The sequence below is a fragment of the Siniperca chuatsi genome, linkage group LG24 (genome assembly GCF_020085105.1).
Source record: "Siniperca chuatsi isolate FFG_IHB_CAS linkage group LG24, ASM2008510v1, whole genome shotgun sequence".
NCBI classification, from domain to species: domain Eukaryota; kingdom Metazoa; phylum Chordata; class Actinopteri; order Centrarchiformes; family Sinipercidae; genus Siniperca; species Siniperca chuatsi.
In genome coordinates, this window is record NC_058065.1 from 2,897,069 (window position 1) to 2,921,103 (window position 24,035).

The window sequence follows — 24,035 nt, forward strand, 5'->3', positions numbered from 1 at the left end:
TTTTTAATAAGAACATTTTTTACTTTAACTTGAGAAGAGTTTTGCACCCATACTAATGATTAAGTATCATCAATAGTCATTCTCATCATTCCTCACTGAGATATTCTTGTACTCTTTGAAAGCCTGCTGTTTTTCCTTTGTACAACACCAGGTGGCAATGTGGTCAGCATTCAGTTTCTCAGCTTTGCATGTCTGCTTTATCTCCATTAAAAGTTTTCAGAATTAGGTTTGAAGTCAGCTGCAGTCACTTTCATGTGAGGCCCTCTTCAAGAGTACACCGGTACTGTGAGAACATAACATTTCTTCTCAGCTTTACTGGTTATAAATACAAATGATGCTTACTTATTATGATCATGTCTTAGAAATCTGCAACAACAAACTTTTAGGAAACAACCTACTTTAGAAGAAGGAACTTGGTTTAAAACCAGTTTTAACAGCCTTCATATTACATAACCTGGTTATCCTGAGCTTGGTTATGTATTTAGTATCAGTTACCAAACCAACCCATGCTGACAAACTGCATATCAGCCATGTTGTTCTGTAAATCTACATTACTGCTGACATTTTGAGCTTCATGCCAGCAACAGCAGTGTGACCTTCGATGTTTCTGTAACAACAGGACACCCAATCATGCGGAAAACACAACAGAGCAGCCCAGTCTGGCCTAATGGGGGCTCTACTCCAACAACAGATCAAACAGCAGTGAGGGAACAGGCCTAGAGATCGGATCATAAACATACTAAATGTCCAATACTGTATCTATTTTTGTGTAGTTTATAGAGCAATCAACTTACCCATCAAAAACATATGTTACCTACTAATATTCAAAGGACCATACCAGTGTTTTTACGTCTTCGCCCATTACTACAAATCATGTAGACTTTACATTACAACTAACCACTTTGCAAACCAGGCTGCAGTGTTTTAGAAATTTAAAGGCATTTTGTTCTACCACTCCAGACATCCATTGCCTTCTATTCATTTTTATACAATATGAAAATCACTCAAGTAACTCAAGCAAGTTTTAAGAGAAGGCTAACTCATTTTCATACCAAATGAAAAGAAAATGGAAACCAGTGGATGCCAGAAACGGTGTACACATCCAAAAATCTAAAAAGTGTGACATACATTCAAAAATGCTCAGCAAAAATGTAAAATATTTATGATTTGTAGTTGAGCTAAAAAATTTTAAACACATTTGTAATAATTTTTAACAGCATGGCAGAAAAAGTCAGAAGTCAATCCCTTATGATATTTGCAGGGAAGAAAAAGATTCATCTGATCAGCGTTGTTTATTTCAAACAATAATTCCTACATACAATGTTATTTGGACATCTATAGTATTTATGGAAAAATTGACAGTTTCTCTATGAGCTCCTATCTCATAGATTCAGTAAAGTGCTTCATTCTTCCAAATCTGTGATTGTGAACCATTTTGTATTTTGCATTTGTGTATTCCTTATTTTGGATGTTTTGAGTGCTGCTAAGTTAAAATGAATTCCTCATCAAGGCTCAGTTAACTCCCACAAATATTTTTGTGATTTCATTGAATCTCCTTGACTGACTCTAGTAGATCTCCATGGAGATCTCAGCCCCCCATAGAGCCTTGAGTTCATTAATCTCAGTGTACGCCACAAATACTAAAACAACACGCCTGACGGGTGGGGGTCAGGGTTATACATTATCTTGGTGCAGGACGAGGGGTTATTGATGTGTGGCGGAGCATGTATGCTAAATGTGAATGTGAATTATTGGCTTTTCCCCTCTGCTAAACCCAGTTAATCAACAACAAAAGTTGTTACCATAGAGTTTGGAGGAATTATAAGTACCGGAGAAATCTTAACAGACACACCGACAACAGATTTCCTCTGCAGATCCTTAACGTCAGCAGCAGGAATTTATAATCATGGTAAGCTTCTGCTGTTTCAAGCCTTTGAAGCACACGCTTTTTCCTTTCTTGTCTAGGAAAAAAATGTCACAAAGTATGAATATAAACCGGAATGTGTCATTTCAAAGTTGTGTTAGTGTCACTAACTTGACCTCTATTTCTTTGTGTTTCCTCCAGCGTGAATGCCTCTCGGTCCATGTCGGCCAGGCCGGAGTCCAGATGGGCAATGCCTGCTGGGAGCTCTACTGCCTGGAGCATGGCATCCAGCCGGACGGTCAGATGCCCAGCGACAAGACCATCGGAGGAGGAGACGACTCCTTCAACACCTTCTTCAGTGAGACTGGAGCTGGCAAACATGTTCCCAGAGCTGTCTTTGTGGACCTGGAGCCAACGGTCATAGGTAAGGTCATTATTTTCTGATGCAAATTTGTAAACTGGATTTGGGAACTACTGATTGTATCCTTAGTATTTTCTGATTCCAGATGAGGTCCGTACAGGAACCTACCGCCAGCTCTTCCATCCTGAGCAGCTGATGACTGGAAAGGAAGATGCAGCCAACAACTACGCTCGTGGTCACTACACCATTGGCAAGGAGATCATCGACTTGGTACTTGACAGGATTCGTAAACTGGTGAGTTTGCCTGTAAAAACATCATATTTTAGTTAAGATTGTATTGAAGTATGGAAGGAATTCTGTTGTTTTTTTTCTGTGCAGGCTGACCAGTGCACAGGGCTCCAAGGTTTCCTCATCTTCCACTCCTTTGGAGGAGGAACCGGCTCTGGCTTCACCTCTCTGCTGATGGAGCGTCTCTCTGTCGACTACGGCAAAAAGTCCAAGCTGGAGTTTGCGGTTTACCCAGCCCCCCAGGTGTCCACGGCCGTGGTGGAGCCCTACAACTCCATCCTGACCACCCACACCACCCTGGAGCACTCTGACTGCGCCTTCATGGTAGACAACGAAGCCATCTACGACATCTGCCGCAGGAACCTAGACATTGAGCGTCCCACCTACACCAACCTCAACAGGCTGATTGGACAGATCGTCTCCTCCATCACCGCCTCCCTGCGCTTTGACGGCGCCTTGAACGTGGACCTGACGGAGTTCCAGACCAACCTGGTGCCCTACCCACGTATCCACTTCCCTCTGGCCACCTACGCCCCCGTTATCTCAGCAGAGAAGGCCTATCATGAGCAGCTCTCGGTGGCCGACATCACAAACGCCTGCTTCGAGCCAGCCAATCAGATGGTGAAATGCGACCCTCGCCACGGCAAGTACATGGCCTGCTGTCTCCTGTACCGTGGCGACGTGGTGCCCAAAGATGTCAACTCTGCCATTGCCACCATCAAAACGAAGCGCACCATCCAGTTTGTGGACTGGTGCCCCACAGGCTTCAAGGTGGGCATCAACTACCAGCCTCCCACTGTGGTTCCCGGAGGAGACCTGGCCAAGGTGCAGAGGGCCGTGTGCATGCTGAGCAACACCACCGCCATCGCAGAGGCCTGGGCTCGTCTCGACCACAAGTTCGACCTGATGTACGCCAAGAGGGCCTTCGTCCACTGGTACGTCGGAGAGGGGATGGAGGAGGGAGAGTTCTCAGAGGCCAGAGAGGACATGGCTGCCCTGGAGAAGGATTACGAAGAGGTGGGAACTGACAGCATCGGGGAGGAGGGTGAAGAAGAGGAGTACTAAGAGCTTAACACAAGGTGTTAAATGTATTCACACAACTAAGCTGCAATTGTATTTCACTTTACACTACATGGTAAATAAAGAAAAACTGCTAAGCATTCGTCCGTTTTTATTTGAGCTAAAATCTGTTAGAAAAGGTCACAAATTCTGTCTTGTAACAATGAGAGACCTAGCAGGAATGTTGCAACCCCCACCTCCCCATTGTGTGCTGATGATCTGTTTCTCTCACTAGCTCTACATGTACTCCAGCAATGAGAGTATTTGCTGTATCAGCTGACATCCGAGAGCAAACAAGGCTTGAGGAAAGAGTAACTAGGGAAACTAAGTGGGAGTGTGTTCTGGCAGTCCTTACTTGGCAGATGCAAGCAGTTTGTCATTATGTCTCTAGGGTAACCTTCAGACGCAGAGGTGAAACATATAACAGCCGTTTGAACTCAAACAATAGAGTACACTGATATCAACACAATAGTTTCTGTCACTAACTAGGATTTCCTCAAGACTTTCTCTCTTGTCAGGAAGGAAAAGGCTCTGAATGCTCTTTTTTCAGGGTTAGCAGCTTTCTAAAGCATTTTGATCATCCCATACCCAAGTCTGTCAAAAAACAATACTAGTCGAAATCTCCTGTGGGGAATTCTTTGGTGGAAATCATAATCCTTTGTTAATCTCTAGCTTTAAGTATTGCATGCATCCAGCCAACTCAACATGACTACCAGACTCCTTTTCTCATTCTGTGGGGTAATAAAAGAGGACATACTTATCACATACATCGATGCTCTGTAACCTGCTGGAAAACGAAACATTGATCTCAAACGCCACCTGCCTTTAAGAGAAGTGTGCTCTAATGTTATCCCCTGGCTGTCGGCTACCTTTGCATTGCAAATGAATCCCGACCAAAGTGATGATGCAACGGTGATCTGTAACAAAAGCCTATTCAGGTCACTCTGGGGTGGTATCTATTTCCTTTCCTCTGCAAGATAAGAAAATGGAGGCTCCAAATGTGCCATGTTAACAGGACCAAGTTTTAATTCGAACAGTGCTCCATTAGAATAGTATAGTAGTAATAGTACGTTTTTGTCTGGTAATTGAAAGGTCATGAGTTTGATTCAACAGCAGGCAAACGACAGCCTGTTTAAGTGTCCTTGAGCAAGTTTGAACCCCTACCTGTTCACTGCAAAGTAACAACAAGTAACATGCCATAAATCTAAAATGTGAAATTGGAGGAGAGGGCGAACAGTTATGGGTCATATTTCACAGCCACTCTGGTGAATGTTGGTGGTTACTCATTTGTGTAACAACAGCCGTTGTTCCTTAGATTTGAGCAGGGGAGCATATCAGTTGATTTTCTTTTTTGTGCTTCTCCTCCTCATCTTTCATCAAAGGAGATGGTGTTTGCTTCTCCAGCTCCTCCAGTTACCACAACATGCCAGGCTGTTGCCTAGTGATGCTGCGCTATAAAGCAGCTCCCTGCACTTGTACGTGACACAACATCCCCAGCCACTCATCTCAGGTGAAAAAGGGACTGCTTCAAGCAACGAAAACATGGTGAGAACCTCCGTTTCTTTATGGTTAGGTTCTACACATGTGAAAAACACCTCAGAAAGACATATTATATTGATGGTTAGTGTTTAGCTTAAGGCTGAAGGGGCAGTTTGTGACAGAGAAAATAAAACTTAAGTACTTGTGACAGCACTGCTCTTTCTGTTTGGTAGTTTGGTATAAAAAGCAAGTTGGAGACCTGTTGGATTCTAGAGCTGTAAAGTGATTGTATCATGTCATTCTGTAGTACAGGTAGATCCTTTCATGGGATAGCTGGCTTTTAGGGGATTTTAAATGTTTCTCCTACTTACCTAAAGAGAGACACACTCTTTCATGCCTTTTTAAAAATGTTCCTGCAACCAAATGAATGGTGGGATCACTCTAGCTTGGCTCAGTTACTATGTTTCAGTGGGATTGACTAGCAGCTCATCTCTTAGGGAAATACACCCTAGCTAGGCCTGTTGCAATTATTACATGATCGCCTAATTGCGATTATTTGAACTGACCGCGATAATTTAGTATAATCGTTAGATTCCACAGTCAAGGGAAGTTTTGCAGTTGAATGTCATCTATTATTATTTACATGTTGATATTTAGTCATATATGCTTCTTTTCTTAATATATTATGTTTAATCCAGGTCTACTCTGAATAATTACAATTATATTGCATTTGTGTGTTACCTGTAATGCAAAATAAAGAAATACACGCATGTTCCTTCAGGACCGACTGCTGATTCTTAATGACACTTTAGGGCAGTTAGCAGCTGCAGGTGCAGAGTGGAGCAGCACAGTTTTCCGACCTTGTTGTGGACTTTACAGAGATAAACGGAGGCCTTTTCTTTTTGTTTTCACCAAGTTTATTTTAGTATGAGGGAAAGTGGATTAATAAACCCTTTTGCTTTAATCTATAAGAGGAGTCGGTGTGAGCTGTCTGGATATAACACAAGAAACACATGTTGACTTAAGGTTTACACTCTGTACCAAGTTTTGGATCCTACAGGTGCGTTTCCATCAGCTGGGTTGAGGCAAATAAACGTTCGACCTGAGCATGAGGTTCCAATGTCAAGAAAAGACATGAAAAAAAAAGAGCGTGGCTGTCTAGATCTTACTGCTATTGGGCAAGTTCTTTTGTTTCAACTCATATGACACCACATTTCTTGTTTTCCGAAGCAAGATGATGACAGAAAGACGTCAATAATGGGTCTCTTTATTTATACATTAGGTAGGCCTACACGGCAGTTTTAGAGCAAGCTATTTAAAATAAATCTATGTGCAGCAGAGCGAGAGGTGAGACACTGTTTCAGAATGCGCATGTGTGCGAACTACTTGAAAATTATTTGACACTCCTTTGCCAACGGCCGCATCGTTTTGATGAGCAGCCATTAAAATTAACATGGATTTAGCCCTAGTTGCAAAGCCAAACACAAGCGCACCGTTGAGTGGCATAAAATGAACAGAAAAAGACAATTCAATTGTTAATCGCAATTTTTTGTATGATAATTAATCCTCAACTAAAATGTAATGATTGTGAAAGCCCTACTTAGCACTAGGTTTAACACATGTTCTTGATTACTTTTTTTTTGTTGGAAATGCTGATTGGGATGCACTTTTCAAACTTTTTCTCACAATACCAATTTCTTCTGTTCAAACTTTAAATCTGTATACCTCACTATGTGGAACTAATTTTCATGTAAGGTAACAGAAATTGCCGTTTTTAGCGAAATAAAATTGAAAACTGTGTTGGCGGCCTGCCATGAATGTAACTGATTTCAGAAATACTGTATTTTATAATGACATTGACAAAGAAACTGTTTTTAATGTGGATTGGTCTTGCCTGGCCAATATCGAATCCGCTAGTAGCTCATTATTGGTTTCTTTAATTTTATGTAATTGTCTTAAAAATTGTGTGCAAGAAGTTCTTGACATCTGAACCACTTGTTCTTGCAGCGTGAATGTATCTCTGTCCATGTTGGCCAAGCTGGAGCTCAGATAGGCAATGCCTGCTGGGAGCTCTACTGCCTGGAGCATGGCATCCAGCCGGACGGTCAGATGCCCAGCGACAAGACCATCGGAGGAGGAGACGACTCCTTCAACACCTTCTTCAGTGAGACTGGAGCTGGAAAACATGTTCCCAGGGCTGTCTTTGTGGACTTGGAGCCAACGGTCATAGGTAAGGTCATAAGATTGGTTTCTTTGCTCCAGAGACATTTAGGATACAAAAATATTGAAATGGGTATTTCAACAAGGAATTGGATTTGCAAACATTCAATTGTGTTGTCAATTTTTTTCCAATTACAGATGAAGTTCGTACAGGAACCTACCGCCAGCTCTTCCATCCTGAGCAGTTGATCACTGGAAAGGAAGATGCAGCCAACAACTACGCCCGTGGACACTACACCATTGGCAAGGAGATCATTGACCTGGTTCTGGACAGGACTCGTAAACTGGTGAGTTTGTCTGCAATTACTTCATGTTTCAGTTCAGGCATCATCAGTCGGAGTAAAGATTCATTGTTTTCCTGCAGGCTGACCAGTGCACAGGGCTCCAGGGCTTCCTCATCTTCCACTCCTTTGGAGGAGGAACCGGCTCTGGCTTCACCTCTCTGCTGATGGAGCGTCTCTCTGTCGACTACGGCAAAAAGTCCAAACTGGAGTTTGCCATCTATCCAGCCCCCCAGGTGTCCACGGCCGTGGTGGAGCCCTACAATGCCATCCTGACCACCCACACCACCCTGGAGCACTCTGACTGCGCCTTCATGGTAGACAACGAAGCCATCTACGACATCTGCCGCAGGAACCTAGACATTGAGCGTCCCACCTACACCAATCTCAACAGGCTGATTGGACAGATCGTCTCCTCCATCACCGCCTCCCTGCGCTTTGACGGCGCCTTGAACGTGGACCTGACGGAGTTCCAGACCAACCTGGTGCCCTACCCACGTATCCACTTCCCCCTGGCCACCTACGCCCCCGTTATCTCAGCAGAGAAGGCCTATCATGAGCAGCTCTCGGTGGCTGAGATCACAAACGCCTGCTTCGAGCCAGCCAATCAGATGGTGAAATGCGACCCTCGCCACGGCAAGTACATGGCCTGCTGTCTCCTGTACCGTGGCGACGTGGTGCCCAAAGATGTCAACTCTGCCATCGCCACCATCAAAACGAAGCGCACCATCCAGTTTGTGGACTGGTGCCCCACAGGCTTCAAGGTGGGCATCAACTACCAGCCTCCCACTGTGGTTCCCGGAGGAGACCTGGCCAAGGTGCAGAGGGCTGTGTGCATGCTGAGCAACACCACCGCCATCGCTGAGGCCTGGGCTCGTCTCGACCACAAGTTCGACCTGATGTACGCCAAGAGGGCCTTCGTCCACTGGTACGTCGGAGAGGGGATGGAGGAGGGAGAGTTCTCAGAGGCCAGAGAGGACATGGCTGCCCTGGAGAAGGATTACGAAGAGGTGGGAACTGACAGCGTTGGGGATGAAGGAGAGGAAGAGGGGGAGGAATATTAAGATTGAAATAAACAAACAAAACCAACACTGACTGGGTTCTTTTTAGGTGTCAGTATGCTTTGAACAAACTAGGTTGCACGATGTGTCGTCCTACATTTAACTTCATATTCACTTGGGTTTTAGACATGGTTTAAAGGCCTGCTGTCATAGAGGGGGACAAAACCTGCAATAAATGGGTATGAAGGCACACACTTTGAGTCTCTCCTGAAAGGCATTAATGTTGTTGGTCTCTTTTACATACATACATGAAAAGTGACGTCAATCGCTGTGTGAAATGGACATGATTGACGAATAGTCTGTTTCGGAAAGTTCCAAAAATTGACAGGCGCCAGGTTTCGGATGCTCTTAGACGATTGCACAAGAACTTTGTTTGAAGCATACTGAGGCCTTTTGTTGCCACTCATGTTCATTATCTAATGGAATCCAGTTAGTGAAAACGTACATCTCAATAACAAGGTTATTTTTCTTTGTGTGAAAATCAACAAGCCTGGTTGGCAGTAACTGTGACATTTAGCTACTGTTAAAATGCAAATTCATGCCCATAGGTGCTAAATGTCCTCCTAATCTTTGCCTGCTTTCAATGCTGTGCTGCATAACAACAGAACTCTGTTTTACCATTGTATAGCCACTGTAAGGCTGCACTGTGTAACAAGAGAAGTGTCAATTGAGTGATATAGAAAACCCTACTGTTTACAAATTCCTTGCCTTGAAGGCAAGGGATTAGGAACTATAGAGTTTTGTTGAGGAATTTTAATTATTAAGATAAATTTATTAAGACATCTACTCTACGCTAAACAGATAGGTGTTCAAATTTTATAGCGATATTCTATATTTGACAGATATTAATTAACACATGTCAAGCCCTGAATGATCTGCTGAATTCATGTCATTAGCTAGGGAGATTAAGAAGAAATCAGTGTCAAGATATTGTCTTTCCTATGTGTCCTTGTCTTGAAGCAATAAACTTAGACATGTTTCCGTTGGTGTACTTTGTTGTCAGTGTCTAATAACACAACACAGCCCTAAATCACACTGCATAGCACATGCGTCATTAACTCACTTCACCACCTTGATAAGTACTGAACATTTAAGTCTAATTCCTAGTCACAGCCATGTGCAATGCCTTACATAACAAAAACACCTCAGGATTAGACCTGGATTCTTTGGTGGTGTTAGGAATGGGTTTCAGAGTTCAGTCTTCATTACTAATGCATACATGAGAGGTAATAATCTGTTACACTTGTAGCTTTTCATTATTTTAACTGTAAGTCATATGGTCTTGATGAACAAATTATTGACAAATGATCCTCTGTATTTTTCGAGAAGGTGTTAAGTTACTCTTTTTTATTTATAGCTTTTGGCACAAACATGTCTGTTATATGCCTTTAATGGGGTTTACTTAATTTAGTCATGAATTATAAATTAAATTGAATGAATGAATGTGTTGCTGCTGTATGAGTGAAAGCCTTCATGTAGTGGAGCCCACAGATAGAAACGTAGATGCCGTGTTTGCAATTTGACGTGTGTCTGCGTGGTCGCCATATTGGGGCAGTCAACAGTCAATGGTCAGTAGACCGCTTGGAAAAATTCTGCAGTTTGACTCTTACTTAGTTGCTCTAGAGTCCAATTATTTTATGTTTACATATGACTGCACTGTATATCTGAACACTGGTCTCAAACACTTGACGCACTACATCGTATGTATTTTATTATTATACTTTTTTTAAAAATTTTATTTAACCAGGTTGAGTGCATGCCAATTATATACATACAATAAAATACAAAACAATACATTACAAGTGGAACAGAATAAGAGCTAATATCCACACATCAACAGCAGGGGTTAAATGAACACAGAAAGTTTATGACACAATTAATTATGCATTGTAGCAAGAACATTTTGTAATAATAAGTTAATTTAGCTTTTGTTTAAAACTGGTTAGAGAGATGAGGGCGGGTAGACAGACTGCAGGTCATTCCAAGACCAAGTTCCGTAGTAAAATAGACTCCTCTTTCCAGACTCAGTCTGCACCTTTAAGCCCAGCCTATTGTTGGATCTAAGATTGTAGGTATTATGTACAAATACAAACTTAGAGTATATATACGTACATGGGTAAACTGTCCAGAATGGCCCTGGAAATTAATATATACAAGTAAGGCCAAAGTAGTGGGACAAGCAAATATGTAAATGGTATCACCGTAGTCTAGCTGAGACAGGAATAGACCTATAACCGGCCGTTTACGTGAGGATGGAGAAAAAGATGACTTTAATACATATAAAAAACTCAGCACAAAGTTGAGTTTCTTGGTGTTTCAATGTGATGCTTAAAATTAAAGTTTTAGTCCAACCAAATCCCCAGATATTTCAATAAACTCAATACCAACACCTTTCAGGGTGTTAATAGAGAGGGAAGGAACCTTAGTATTACTGGGGGGCAAATAGCATCGCCTTAGTTTTGTTTGCATTTAAAAGAAATTTAAAATCAATGAGGGCATGCTGCAGTGAGTTAAAATCAGACTGCAAACTGGCAATCGCAATCTCAAAAGGAGCAGAGAAATTCAGGACTGTGTCATCAGCATACAAATGGTACATTGAGTGTTTCATCTGATATTATAGTATTGTATTATTATATTATATTATACTATTGTATTATTATAGTATTGTATTATTATTTTATATTGTAGTATTGTATGTGTCAGTGTCTAAAGTTAATAAATGAAGATGAAAACAAAATATTTGAGATTTACAATATTTATGACATTGTTTGTGTAATGGAAACTGTCCATCCTGCAGAAGTGGAGCTATCATATGTGTCTCAGGGTGTAAGGATGAACTGACTGGATGTTCTTCTCTTAACTGGAGTCTGGGGAACAAAAATAATCTTGTTTATTTTATTAATGAATTGAATGAATTTAATTATTAATACAATAACAAGCAACCATGCGGCTTTATAACTATATAATAGATCTACATTTTTGGAGAAACTCACAAAAGCTGAAATTCTAAATAATTTACACTTGATGTTGCCATGCATGTCCCAGTGGAAGTTGTTGCTATTCAGATGGTTAATGTTTTGGCATACAGCTGATTAGATCCGCCCCCAGTAACTGAATTTAATTCCAACAAGTAACCAGTATCATGTTCAATTTCTCACGTTTATAACAAACCAGATTTCATGAAAATCGTTTCGGAATTAAGTGAGTTACAGTCGATTTTGTAGTGAAGTCTGCATTGTATTTGTTTACTAGCGGATCTTGACCGCTCCAATATGGCGGACGCGCAGACGCTTAGCGGCGACATGAGTCATGCTGCCTTCAGGTGCTTCTCCTGAATTCCCTCCCAAGTCTCGAGATCAGAGACTGTTAGTGAATTCAAGCGCCTTTCAGAGTAAAATTACCAAACAGAGCCTGTAGCATAGAAGCCTGTAGCAATAGTTTTAGTTGGGTATTATGTAATTCTAGAAATTAAGTAGCACAAACCTACTGATGTTTCAGTGGTGTTATTTAGATTAGAAAAAAAGGACACTTTTTTAAAACGTTAGCCAAAAGTTGTGTATTTCTTTCATGCTTTGTAGCAATACAAATAACTGTTGGCCCATTATTAGTTTTTTACAATAACACTGGTAAAAATAAACACACTATTAATTGATATAACACAATTAAAAATAATAAAGCAACAGTTAAGACTTCGCCCAATACTTCCAGAGCAGCTTAGCTTTAGTTTGTGCCTCAGTTAATCATCATTATTGCATTTTACAGTTTGCATTTATTGTTACATTTGAGTCACTGTTTTCAGCACACTTAATAGAGGTCAAACCTAACAGCCTGGCTGTCTAACAGGATTTGAAGACATTTTAGAAATCTTATCCCGTTGCTAAGAAAAATGTGCTATAAATTTCCGTTGCCATATAATTGCATTCTTCAGCTATTTTCAAAATAAGTATTTTAAGGTGTGTTCAGACTGAATGCAATTAAGTACATTGTTATCTCACTTTATTCTCACAAATATGACCACTGTATTTTGCTTTCAGTGTTTATTTGTCACAAACAGCCAAAAGTACAAATGTTTGCTTAGCTAATAGATGCATCCACTGTGTGTGAAGTGTGTTGGACTGAATTCTCACCAATGTAAAATAGCTCATAACTAATTTTTCCTCTTCTCTCTGCACATTCATGGAGCCATGCAGCTTTGTTTGTGTTTATTTGCAACAATTGGTCTCTCTACATTGATTATGATGCCTCCAGAATTCGTTTCATGTCACATCATCAATACAAAAGTCTTGAATGTGAAAATTATGATTATATAACAGGCACAAATTGTGACTAGGACCAATCCTGCGTCCAATAAAAGATAAACGATTCAAATTATTTTCGGATGACGCAGCTAAACTCTCAGAATGGGAATATTTCGGGCCGTACCTGAATGCAGCAGCGTCTAACGTTCGCTCCCGCCGATAGGAAACTCAAAACGTCACTTTGGCTCCGCCCCCTTGAAAAAGTATAAATACCACCAGCTCCGCCTGCCTCCCCTCACTACTGCCTTCAGCAACCGATTCTTCAACGTCGGCAAGAAGGAGAGAAACAGTCAGAAAAATGGTGAGTATTGAGGCGCAAATACGTTTAAAAACTCGTACGCAGGCTTTTAAAAATATAGGTAAAAAGCTTGTTGTCGCTTCGATGTCGAAGAGCAGTTTTTTTATTATAAAATTCTTCTTTCGTACGGCTTAATGTCCTACGTTGATTTTAATAGTTAAATTATAGCTATAACGTTACATAAAATCCGTGTAATTCTGTTAAATTAGCTTAAATTGGGCGATCCAGTGTGTGCGTAACGTTATATGTCGTGGAAGGGCGCCAACCTGCTGGCGCAGTTTCAAACACAAATGGGTGATAAAATTACCGTTAAACGTGTCCGTTTTTATCCGTTACCTTAAGTCTTACTTGCTAAATAAATCATTTAAAATAAAGAGAACCGTGTGCGAATGTGGCCATTTTGTGCACAGACGGCAAGAGCGTGTTTTTAAGTCTGTGAGCTAGAAGACGCCATCAGATAACGCCCTGTCCGTGAATGCCACACAAAGGTAGGGGTTTGCAGCAGCGTGGGGGCACCGGGGCAGGGAGGAGAGCCACTTCCTGTCTGTATTTCCCTCTCTCTCCTCCCTGTTGGGTGTCTTTTACTGATCTGCTGCTGCTGCTGCTCCTCAGCCTCCCGTTTGGGAGGGGCAGGAGAGTTAACCCCCACCACAGGTCTGCAGTAAGCCGCCATGTGACTCAGCAGCCATGATTCATCAAGTCTGGAGAAAGCCTTGGCCTGGGGCTAAGGGTTTCTGAAGGCTCCCGCCTAAAATACCCTGTTGCAAGCAAATAAATGACACTGGGTTTTGAGGACAATATTGAAATTTAGGAGTTTAAAATATCCAATATAATGCCCATTTTAAAAAAATGTATTAAAACAAATCAAATATACATTTTTCATCCCTACAATTTAAGGCTGCAGCTATTATATTCATAATAAATCAGTGGTAAGACTATTTTGAGTTCATGCTAACTGAATAAAAGCAGATTTACAGTAATAAGATAATGTATACGTGATTATACGTCATAAAAATATAGAACTAAACATTTACAAATACAACCATGCATACATTTTAACAAGCTGAAACCATATAGAAAACACATGAAAGAAAAAACAAAACAAACGCTAGCTATCAAAGACAGACAGGGTTGCTGCTTTCAGCCCGTTGTGTTTAATTGATCAATTGTTTCGTCTCTAAAATGTACGAAAATTTCTAAAGATGCCCATCAATTGTGTTGCTAAATCAGTGAATTCAATTTAAATAATTAATCAATATAAAATTAAACGTTTATCACAGCTATGTTTCCACCAAAATGCCATAAATCTGTTAAACCAGCCTGCCAAAGTTCCTGCTTCTGTTTATCTGATATGATAGACATTAGATGTTAAATTGGGCTGCAGGAAGTTGTGATGGGCTTTGTTCCCATTTTACAGACAAAGCTAGTAACTTCATGGACAAAGTATGTGGCATGTAAATTAGGAAAACAAGTTAGTTGCAGCTCTGGTAAGAAGTTGCAAACCAATTAAACCAGGACCACAACAGTGGAACTGCATGACTGTAAGACATGAAATGAATACTAACTATTGTGATGTGGCGTTGCTTTTTATAAAAACCAAACCAGGCCATATGATGTCAAGCAGACTCGTATGGGGGCTCTGAGGAGCAGTGTGATCTGGGTCAGTGATTGCACTGCAGAGGAAGAGCTGTACAAACTGATTAATACGCAGCAGAAACAAGCAGCGTTTCGTCACTCTTCAGTACAAATTCTGAATGTGACTCGGTAAATTATGCATATTCATACACATGACGGCAGCTGTCGGTTAGAGGAAGAAAGATAATGTTTACAAAGACTACTTGCCTCTTCATGAGAAGGTGATAACTCATCTTTGTATTTTTTTTTTCCCCCCCCTCAACAGCGTGAGTGTATTTCAATGCATGTCGGCCAGGCCGGAGTCCAGATGGGCAATGCCTGCTGGGAGCTCTACTGCCTGGAGCATGGCATCCAGCCGGACGGTCAGATGCCCAGCGACAAAACCATCGGAGGAGGAGACGACTCCTTCAACACCTTCTTCAGTGAGACCGGAGCTGGCAAACATGTTCCCAGAGCCATCTTTGTGGACTTGGAGCCAACGGTCATAGGTAATAATAATAATAATAATAATAATAATAATAATAATGATGTAATTAATAAATGGTGATTTAACTAAACGAAGAGGGCACTGCTGCCGTTCGTTATAGATAAGTATTTCTTCAAGCTGGGTGGATTTATGGAAGTAATGCTGCAGAAGAAATTGTGCTGACATTTCTTGTCTTGTAAGATAATTGGGATCCAAAAAATATGTTCACATTATGACTTGATCTCCAAGATATTAAAAAACAGAGGAAAATCTAATCGTTTGGTCTTAAAAATGTCAGCAAATGGCGAAATGACAACCATTTCCCGTCATAAGATGAAGAAAAGCAGTAAATCAAAGTGAGAAGCTTTTAACTTGCAGGTCCAGTGTGTAACTTTATAGAATTGGAATATAAGTGTTTGTATTCAGGTATAATCACCTGAAATTAAGAATCGTTTTCATTAGTTTAGAATAAGCCGTTTAGCCGCATAGTGAGCGGGTCCCTAGTGAGCATAACTAAACCAGTATCATGTTCCTCCTCAGATGAAGTACGAACTGGAACCTACCGCCAGCTTTTCCACCCGGAGCAGCTGATCACCGGCAAGGAGGACGCCGCCAACAACTACGCCCGCGGTCACTACACAGTCGGCAAGGAGATCATTGACCTGGTTCTGGACAGGACTCGCAAACTGGTGAGCTCAAACTGTCGAAACGCGTTGAAAGTGTAGCATTTTAAAAGAAACGGTGTTGTTGCATGCGACTAAAACGTTTGTTAACTTTTCAGGCTGACCAGTGCACAGGGCTCCAAGGCTTCCTCATCTTCCACTCCTTTGGAGGAGGAACCGGCTCTGGCTTCACCTCTCTGCTGATGGAGCGTCTCTCTGTCGACTACGGCAAAAAGTCCAAGCTGGAGTTTGCGGTTTACCCAGCCCCCCAGGTGTCCACGGCCGTGGTGGAGCCCTACAACTCCATCCTGACCACCCACACCACCCTGGAGCACTCTGACTGCGCCTTCATGGTAGACAACGAAGCCATCTCGACATCTGCCGCAGGAACCTAGACATTGAGCGTCCCCACCTACACCAACCTCAACAGGCTGATTGGACAGATCGTCTCCTCCATCACCGCCTCCCTGCGCTTTGACGGCGCCTTGAACGTGGACCTGACGGAGTTCCAGACCAACCTGGTGCCCTACCCACGTATCCACTTCCCCCTGGCCACCTACGCCCCCGTTATCTCAGCAGAGAAGGCCTATCATGAGCAGCTCTCGGTGGCCGACATCACAAACGCCTGCTTCGAGCCAGCCAATCAGATGGTGAAATGCGACCCTCGCCACGGCAAGTACATGGCCTGCTGTCTCCTGTACCGTGGCGACGTGGTGCCCAAAGATGTCAACTCTGCCATCGCCACCATCAAAACGAAACGCAGCATCCAGTTTGTGGACTGGTGCCCCACAGGCTTCAAGGTGGGCATCAACTACCAGCCTCCCACTGTGGTTCCCGGAGGAGACCTGGCCAAGGTGCAGAGGGCCGTGTGCATGCTGAGCAACACCACCGCCATCGCTGAGGCCTGGGCTCGTCTCGACCACAAGTTCGACCTGATGTACGCCAAGAGGGCCTTCGTCCACTGGTACGTCGGAGAGGGGATGGAGGAGGGAGAGTTCTCAGAGGCCAGAGAGGACATGGCTGCCCTGGAGAAGGATTACGAAGAGGTGGGAACTGACAGCGTCGGGGAGGAGGGTGAAGGCGAGGAGTACTAGGTCACTGAAACATCTGTAGCTCGCTGTGGCTCCATTAGTCCATCTATCCCAGAAACAGAAGCCGAACACCAAAAAATGTTTTGTTGCTAAGCAATATTGGACTCATTCCTCTAACTCTGCACATTCCAGTGAGCTACACAAGTTTCCTGCATCATTTTTAATCATGCAAACTAATAAAAGAACGAAGTAAATTTCTTGTCGTGTGTTTTTTACTTCAGAGCACCAGATTAAGAGTCTTGTCTCATAAGCACCACGAGGATGTCGCGCTGATATTGGATAGGTGCCTTAGTGGTTTCCTTTCGGGTACAAGCCCGATTTTGAAATGACAAAAGGCGTCAAACATCTAGCGAATGATTATTTTCTTGGATAGTTGGAAAGTAGTTTAGTCGACAAACACAACTAAGATGATATATTGTTTTGTCTGACCAACAGTCAAAAGCCTGAAGATCAGTTTACTATGAGGCAAAGAAAACTAACATTCAGTTATGGGGTAGGAACCAGTGCGTTTTTGGCACTTTTAGCCTTCAAAAGTTATTTTAAATCTCAAAACTTTGCTCCCTTGATCTCTACTGGACAGATATTTGTCGAACAGGCTATATGGACGGTTACTCTGCAGCTTTGGCTTGAAAACTAGATTTAGTCTCTTGGCCTGTGAGTAGTTAATCAAACCCCAGCTGATGCCCGAGAGGCCGAATAATCAACATGACTGCTCTGGAAGCAGATCAAACCTACATTATGTGTTTGGGGTTAATAGATGAAGTCTCTATCTCGGGTTCTGTGAGCAGAGGGATCATTTTTGAAACTGATGGTTTGAGTGTGTCGTCTAATTCTGGACCAGGTTAAATCCTGGAGCAGCAGCAGGCCAGATGGTGTGATGTTTCCGGGCTAAGCCCACTGAGATTCGTGGGAGAGTATTTAATTTCTAGGTCGGGATTGGAGAGTCGCACACTGAAGAGGCTTTAATTATTAACTCAAGGATTTATCTTCCAGTGCCATGAATGGGAGGATAAGACTGGACATTTGGGGCCTGTTTAAAATAAAACCACACTGAAAACCAACCCTTTCTGGACTTATTTCTTTACACTGTATTTTTTTTTTTCATCTGATTATTTTATTTTAAAATTCAACGATAAACACAGACCTCTTGAGATGAACCAACTAATGGATTCTCAGACACAATTACATTAAACAATGAAACATCAGATTAAAACAAAATGCACTGAAACCAGAGGCATCGCCCACAAGTCAGTAGATGTACAGTATAAACAGTTATTAAGAATATTAAGATTGTATATCGAGTTTGTCTTCAGTTGCTTTGGTAATAAGAGTAAAAAGGACAATCAGTCGTTTTACTGTGTGCCGGACTACTTCCTGGTTGTGAGCGGTTGCTAGGCAACTCCCGGAGACTCCAGGAAGTTACTGGTCCCAGCCAAGAAATAGCCGATGACAAAAACCCCGAAAAATGGCGAATGGCTGATTTTACACCTCGGTTTTTGTTCGGATTAAACAAACGTTTGTTAGCGTGTTAGTCAGTGAGCCTTAGAGGTGCTGCCAGGCGGATTCAGTTACCGTTGTACAGCGCTAGGCTAGCTGTTAGCTGTCTTTAAGCTATGGTAAGCTAGCCGGCTACCTGTAGCTGAAGCTAATCACATTTCACTGATTACTGTTCTGCAACGAGCTGTCATCTTTCACACCTTCCGCATTATAATAAATGCGTTTCGTGTATTTTTCCTGGCAGTAAATCGCACATTTAGCTTTAAAACCACTGTAAATCTTTGCATTTAAGATTTATAGCGGATTTATATATATATATATCTATATATATATAAATCTTATATATATCTATATATGTATAAATCTATATATATATAAATCCTCACATCAAAGGTTTCTGCATTTTCAAACCGCCCTGGTTGTTCTGAAAAGAAAATACAATACATTAAGATACTGAGAGGAGGATAAGAACATATATATATATGGCAATCCTTTGCCAAATAGAAAGAGATAAATAGGGTTAGAAATATTTCTGTTTCATAAATGCTCCTATAATCTTTAAGCTAAGTTACTTATGAATATGTTATGCATTGGACATGTTTTATCCGAGAGCAGATGCATAAGATGAATGGCCAAACATTGTTTTTATTTCAACGCTTTAAGAAGAAAAAGGTAGTTTTTTTGAAAAAGGTAGTTTAGTTTTCAGATCAGATCAGAGACTTTATCTGGTACGACGAGACATATTCTTGTTTTTAGGGCGTTCACTTCAGATCTAACTCTTTCACAGTGGTGGATTGAGTTTATTATAACAATATTATGAGTTGTGTTATTTTGTGTGTTGAACCCACGACCTCGGAGCTGCCCAGCAGGCCTCTATCGTCCCGAGCTACCTGAGGAGACACCTGGACCCGGTTTCTTGCTGCTCTTCAGTCTCTGCTTTAAACATCAGCTTTCAAAACACAGTGTGCTAAAGAAAAAGCAAAAAAAACAAACGTGCAATCAGGATTTTTAAGTACAGAAAGTCACAGAAGTCACACAAGTGATTGCAGCACTTAAACACGAAAAGATTTATTTAAGGTCTCACATGTACAAAATAGCTTTTCTTGTTTTCATAGAATAGCATTTTCTTTTTTAATTTTTTTTTTCTTTTTCTGATTTGCGTGAGGTATACAACAATATATCCAGTGATGTAAAATAATCTGAATGGCACACAAAGAGAAGGACGTTGTTGTCACGTGAGGAGAGGAAGGGCAGCTACAGACCGAGCAGGATGTGCAAACAATCAGACTTCATCCTGATCCTCCTGTGGTTCACCGGGGACCGGTATCTTTCACACTGCAACTCTCTTTTCCACTTGGCGTTTTACACATCTAATCGTTTTAAGCTTTGTGGAGCCTTCTGATGCTTTAAAATCAATATTTATGATATTTTGCTTCCTTATTGAGACCAAAGCCAAACGTGACCCAACAGCAGCACAATTTCAACAAACTTCAACCACATATAAGACGAAGAATTAGTTTCTGCTTCAGTGTGGCTCAAACTGGAGCGTCAGGCTGGATCTCCACAGGCTGGAGTCAAAGTTACTTTATGAGGCATGACAGTGGTTTTAAAAGCCATCAGGAGTCTGTCTGCTCTGTTTTATCTTCCTGCTTTCATTTTCATTCAGATGCAACACTTTCTTTCAGCACTTCTACCCTCTGAACGTCCCTGAACACATCACATGTTTAATCCTTCCTACCCTTACAGTGTTTTTATTTTATTTTTATTTTTTTGACATCACCACTATGTTTCAAGGAATGACGCAACGGGCAGAGAAGCACGTCACTCTTTGTCATCATCATCATCATCATCATCATCATAGAGAGAAAAGGCAAGGCAAGAAGGGGGGCAGGGGCTGGTTGTACTGGTTTCACTGGGGCAGAGCTTTGAGGATGGCGTTGACCTCCTCAGCGACGGCTGTCAGGGCGAACTCAAACTGGTCCTGCGAACAAGACAATTCAGATAATCACATTTTACAAACATAGCTGACATTAACAGCCCGACTACATCAGCCAGTAAGTATTGTTATTAGGAGAAACACAGGTCTGCCCACACCACATACTACTACATTTAATCTTCATGGCAGTTTTCAAGCCAGACCTTCTGTAAGTCCAGCTGTTGAAGTTGCTTTAATTTAATTCAAGAGCTGCAGCTCAACAGGATAAGTGGCTGTTCGAGATAAAGGGATGAAAAATCAGAAGTAATCAGTAAAGCAGTAGTTGTTGACTGCACACACACTTGGGAGGTCGACATGTCTAAACCGACAAAAGACTGAAGGGTCTGCTGTGTGGCTACTGTGTTACTAATGCTGAATGCAGTATTTTAGTTAGTAAGGCTTCCAACATCTTAAAAACTGTTGTAAATTCACGTTTCTCCAGGTACCGGCCACGGGCAGGACTCGAACCAGGGGCCGCGCCGCCGGTGTCTAACCGGCCGAGCCCCCTTCACACTGGGACCTTTCATTTCCTCGCTTTGGGTGCTGGACTTTAAAATTCACTGAGCCTCATAAGGATCTTTGAAAAGCTCAGCTACCGAGTCTACCAGTTGTACCGAGTCTGACAACAACCACGCCCCCCTGTACTCTAGCCCACTTGGTACAGTCCGGGTCCCCCCTTGTATAAATACAATTGGATTCTCCCACTTCCTGTTTGACAGTTGGCCCTTTTACCTGGCGGGAACGAGGATGGGAGCACATGCTGCAAACATTTGGGTAACTAACTGCGAATCTGAATGTAGAGATAACTGAGCTTGAATGTGTGTGTGCAGTTCTTTCATTAGCTTGTAGAACCTGTAGCCTTTGAAAGCTAACACACTTAGCCTCAGAGGAAAGTCAACACAAGCTAAGACAGAGTGTAGCTACTGACAGCTGTCATGCACCTGCAGCCACTTACCTGGATAACACCATGAGCGTTTGGGAGGTTACACGTGTGCAAACCAGTAAATGAAGTTACTCTTTTCCTGAAGTGTAATGTTAGATGCAATATGTATGTTAGTAGTTGCAACTCTTCCAACATTTTAAAAACTGTTGTAAATTCGTGTTTCTCCAGGTGCCGGCCAGGGCCAGGACTCGAACCAGGAGACGCTGCACCGCCGGTGTCACGGATGAGTCCCCCTCGCACCGGGGCCGTCTCTGTGGGCGCTTGTAGATCTTCACTGAGCTTCAAGATGATTAAACGCACATCCTCCATATGAAAGTTGAATATAATGAACAGCCCAGTGCTGGCGTCAATAAAAGGTCACTGTTGTCCGTCCTATAACCCCCTGCTTCTGCCTCTCCCAAGGGCCCGGGGGGAGACACGGCCCCCCCCACTCCCTTCCTCCTGTCAGGGACGTCACTGATGCTCCAGGAACTGGCAACGGGTTGGATTCGAACCAGGTGCCGCACCGCCGGCACCTTACCCCCTATGGTCACGGACAAACCCTCCACGCCACCGCGTCCCCTTCGCATTAGAACCTTTTCTCCGGGCGCTTTTATCTTTTCACTTCACTCTTTTGGACTTCAAAAGTCACCGAGCCTCGATAAGGATCGAACCCACAACCTCAGACCTGCCAAGCAGGCCTCTATCGTCCCGAGCTACCTGAGGAGACACGGGAACTTGGTTTCTTGGCGCTTTTCAGTCTTTGCTTTAAACATCAGCTTTCAAAACACACATCATCAAATGGGGACCAAACCCAGATTCCAGACCACCAAGCAGGCCTCCATCATCTCCGTGGAGTTTTCCACTCCTTGCTTTGGACAGCGGGTAATTAAATAATACCACCTTTAGCGTCCATAAATGTGCAGGAGACACCGCATCATGAGGTTTGAACCCACGACCTCAGAAGTCCTGATCAGTCTCCTACCACGCTGAGCTGTTTGTTCTGAGACACGTCATTATCTTTCTTAGACCTTTTCACTTTTTCCTTAAGCCATCCGACTTCAAAATTTTGATTGAACCCACATCCTCAAAACCAGTAGACCTCTAACGTGCCGAGTTGTTTGACTCGAGGGATTGAACCTGTGGCCAGCTAGTCTCAAATCCTCTTCTCTAACCTTTAGGCTGTTGGTTCCCACCAACCACTGCAAGAACAAAACTGAACTTGAGCTTTCACTTCTATTTTCCACTGAGACAGAAGTCACTTTGGCCACATATACTGTTGAAAGCATTCGTAGGTTCTTCCTTTTCGTTTTTCTTATGAGCTGCCAGTAAAGTCAGTTACGTCTTTAAGTTATATTTATTTGCAGCTATCCATCCGTCCGTCACGCTATCTGTACTCTATCGTGCAGTAATTGTCGTTTTACTGTTGGAGCCAGCAGGTCAGGTGGATCAGTAGAAGGTGCTGAGGAGAAACAGGTGTTTTAGTGGGAGGTTCTTAGGTAATAAAAGGCAGGTGGAGGTTTAGCAGGCTTCTTTGCCACGCAAGGACATTTCATCTCATTCAGGAACTGAACCAACAGTCAGACTTGTCACGGCAGCACCACTTTACACCCTTATTTACTCATGAAGTTCAACATCACACTTAGTTGGACTGACCTTGGTGCGAACCATCCCGGGCCTCTGGTCTCGAACGTGCTCCAGTGTAGCGGCGATGTCGATCTCTTTCACGCCTGCAGGAGAACAGGTAACACGCACGCTTACACATCCTCAGACACTTAGCCAAGTGGTGGTGGTGGGGGGGGGGGGATGTTTGGGTGAACGCACACAACTAAAAGTCAGCTGGTACTTAAATAAAACAAACAAAAGATCAAAAATGGATTGGGCCAAAACCGATCCATCAGAAAGCTACTGGTTCGACCCAAATCCTGATTCTGCAGATCAACTTGGGACATCCCTGGTTGATGATGAATACTTTTGCTGCCATGTTGATTAAAAAGAAACTAAATCTGGGTGACATTACACATTTCAGGCAGTAGAAAATAGTAGTATTTAAACTCAATAACACATATAAACCTCACCTTTAGCCATGCGATTGAGAACCATGTCAATCAGGATGTAAGTCCCAGTCCGGCCTGTACCGTCACTATGGAAACAACACAAAGCAAACTTTAATTAAAGTAATTAATTATACATTTTAACTTGAGACTTTAGCTTAAAAACAAACTTACAAAGTGCTTTACAATGCAAAAAACAACAACAAGGGAGACAATCGGCCTTGTTATTTTACAGAGTATTATTATTATAAGGGCAAATATCAGATAAATAAACGAAACACTGGTCAGACAGGAGCATCACTTGGCTGTAGACAATATTTGAATACAGAAACACAATTTCAGTGGACTCATATTTATTTATTTCTAATCTCAAACTCTACAGTACCAGAGTTTGTGCTTACTGATTGGATTTCTAAGAGTCATAAATCCTCCTCTTTGATGGCGTGTTGTTGTGTGCACTGCCAAAATGTTGCGTATGTCTGCCACCAAGTGGATTTATGTGGCACCACAACGGAGTGCACGTC

General features: G+C 42.4%; 3 protein-coding genes and 1 pseudogene across 6 annotated transcripts in view; 3 read left to right on the plus strand and 1 right to left on the minus strand.

The window, feature by feature from the left end:
• The first annotated feature begins 1,777 nt into the window (after positions 1-1,777).
• LOC122871822 (tubulin alpha-1D chain-like) lies at positions 1,778-3,673 on the plus strand. Its single transcript, XM_044187238.1, has 4 exons — positions 1,778-1,909; positions 2,066-2,288; positions 2,371-2,519; positions 2,604-3,673. Exons 1-4 carry the CDS (start codon positions 1,907-1,909, stop codon positions 3,576-3,578), a joined length of 1,350 nt encoding a protein of 449 aa, XP_044043173.1. The 5' UTR covers positions 1,778-1,906; the 3' UTR covers positions 3,579-3,673.
• Positions 3,674-4,967: 1,294 nt separating this feature from the next.
• On the plus strand, positions 4,968-9,604 carry LOC122871820 (tubulin alpha-1A chain-like). Its single transcript, XM_044187237.1, has 4 exons — positions 4,968-5,117; positions 7,059-7,281; positions 7,410-7,558; positions 7,636-9,604. Exons 1-4 carry the CDS (start codon positions 5,115-5,117, stop codon positions 8,614-8,616), a joined length of 1,356 nt encoding a protein of 451 aa, XP_044043172.1. The 5' UTR covers positions 4,968-5,114; the 3' UTR covers positions 8,617-9,604.
• Positions 9,605-13,071: 3,467 nt separating this feature from the next.
• On the plus strand, positions 13,072-17,257 carry LOC122871821 (annotated as a pseudogene).
• A 2,346-nt stretch (positions 17,258-19,603) lies between these two features.
• The window catches only part of LOC122871815 (receptor-type tyrosine-protein phosphatase-like N), a 36,721-nt gene continuing 32,289 nt past the window's right edge, over positions 19,604-24,035 (minus strand). For all 4 annotated transcript variants that reach the window (XM_044187219.1, XM_044187220.1, XM_044187218.1 and 1 more), the window contains 3 exons: positions 23,536-23,600; positions 23,114-23,187; positions 19,604-20,541 (listed from right to left, as the gene is read on the minus strand). In XM_044187219.1, the coding sequence (XP_044043154.1) occupies positions 20,470-20,541; positions 23,114-23,187; positions 23,536-23,600 (211 nt within the window). In that variant the 3' untranslated portion in view covers positions 19,604-20,469. The remainder of the gene's footprint in view (positions 20,542-23,113; positions 23,188-23,535; positions 23,601-24,035) is intronic.

Excerpts from the sequence above, each read along its gene's own strand:
- LOC122871822 (XM_044187238.1), top strand. Across the intron at positions 2,289-2,370 it reads CCTGGAGCCAACGGTCATAG|ATGAGGTCCGTACAGGAACC; the intron begins GTAAGGTCATTA and ends TTCTGATTCCAG. Across the intron at positions 2,520-2,603 it reads TTGACAGGATTCGTAAACTG|GCTGACCAGTGCACAGGGCT; the intron begins GTGAGTTTGCCT and ends TTTTCTGTGCAG.
- LOC122871820 (XM_044187237.1), top strand. Across the intron at positions 7,282-7,409 it reads CTTGGAGCCAACGGTCATAG|ATGAAGTTCGTACAGGAACC; the intron begins GTAAGGTCATAA and ends TTCCAATTACAG. Across the intron at positions 7,559-7,635 it reads TGGACAGGACTCGTAAACTG|GCTGACCAGTGCACAGGGCT; the intron begins GTGAGTTTGTCT and ends GTTTTCCTGCAG.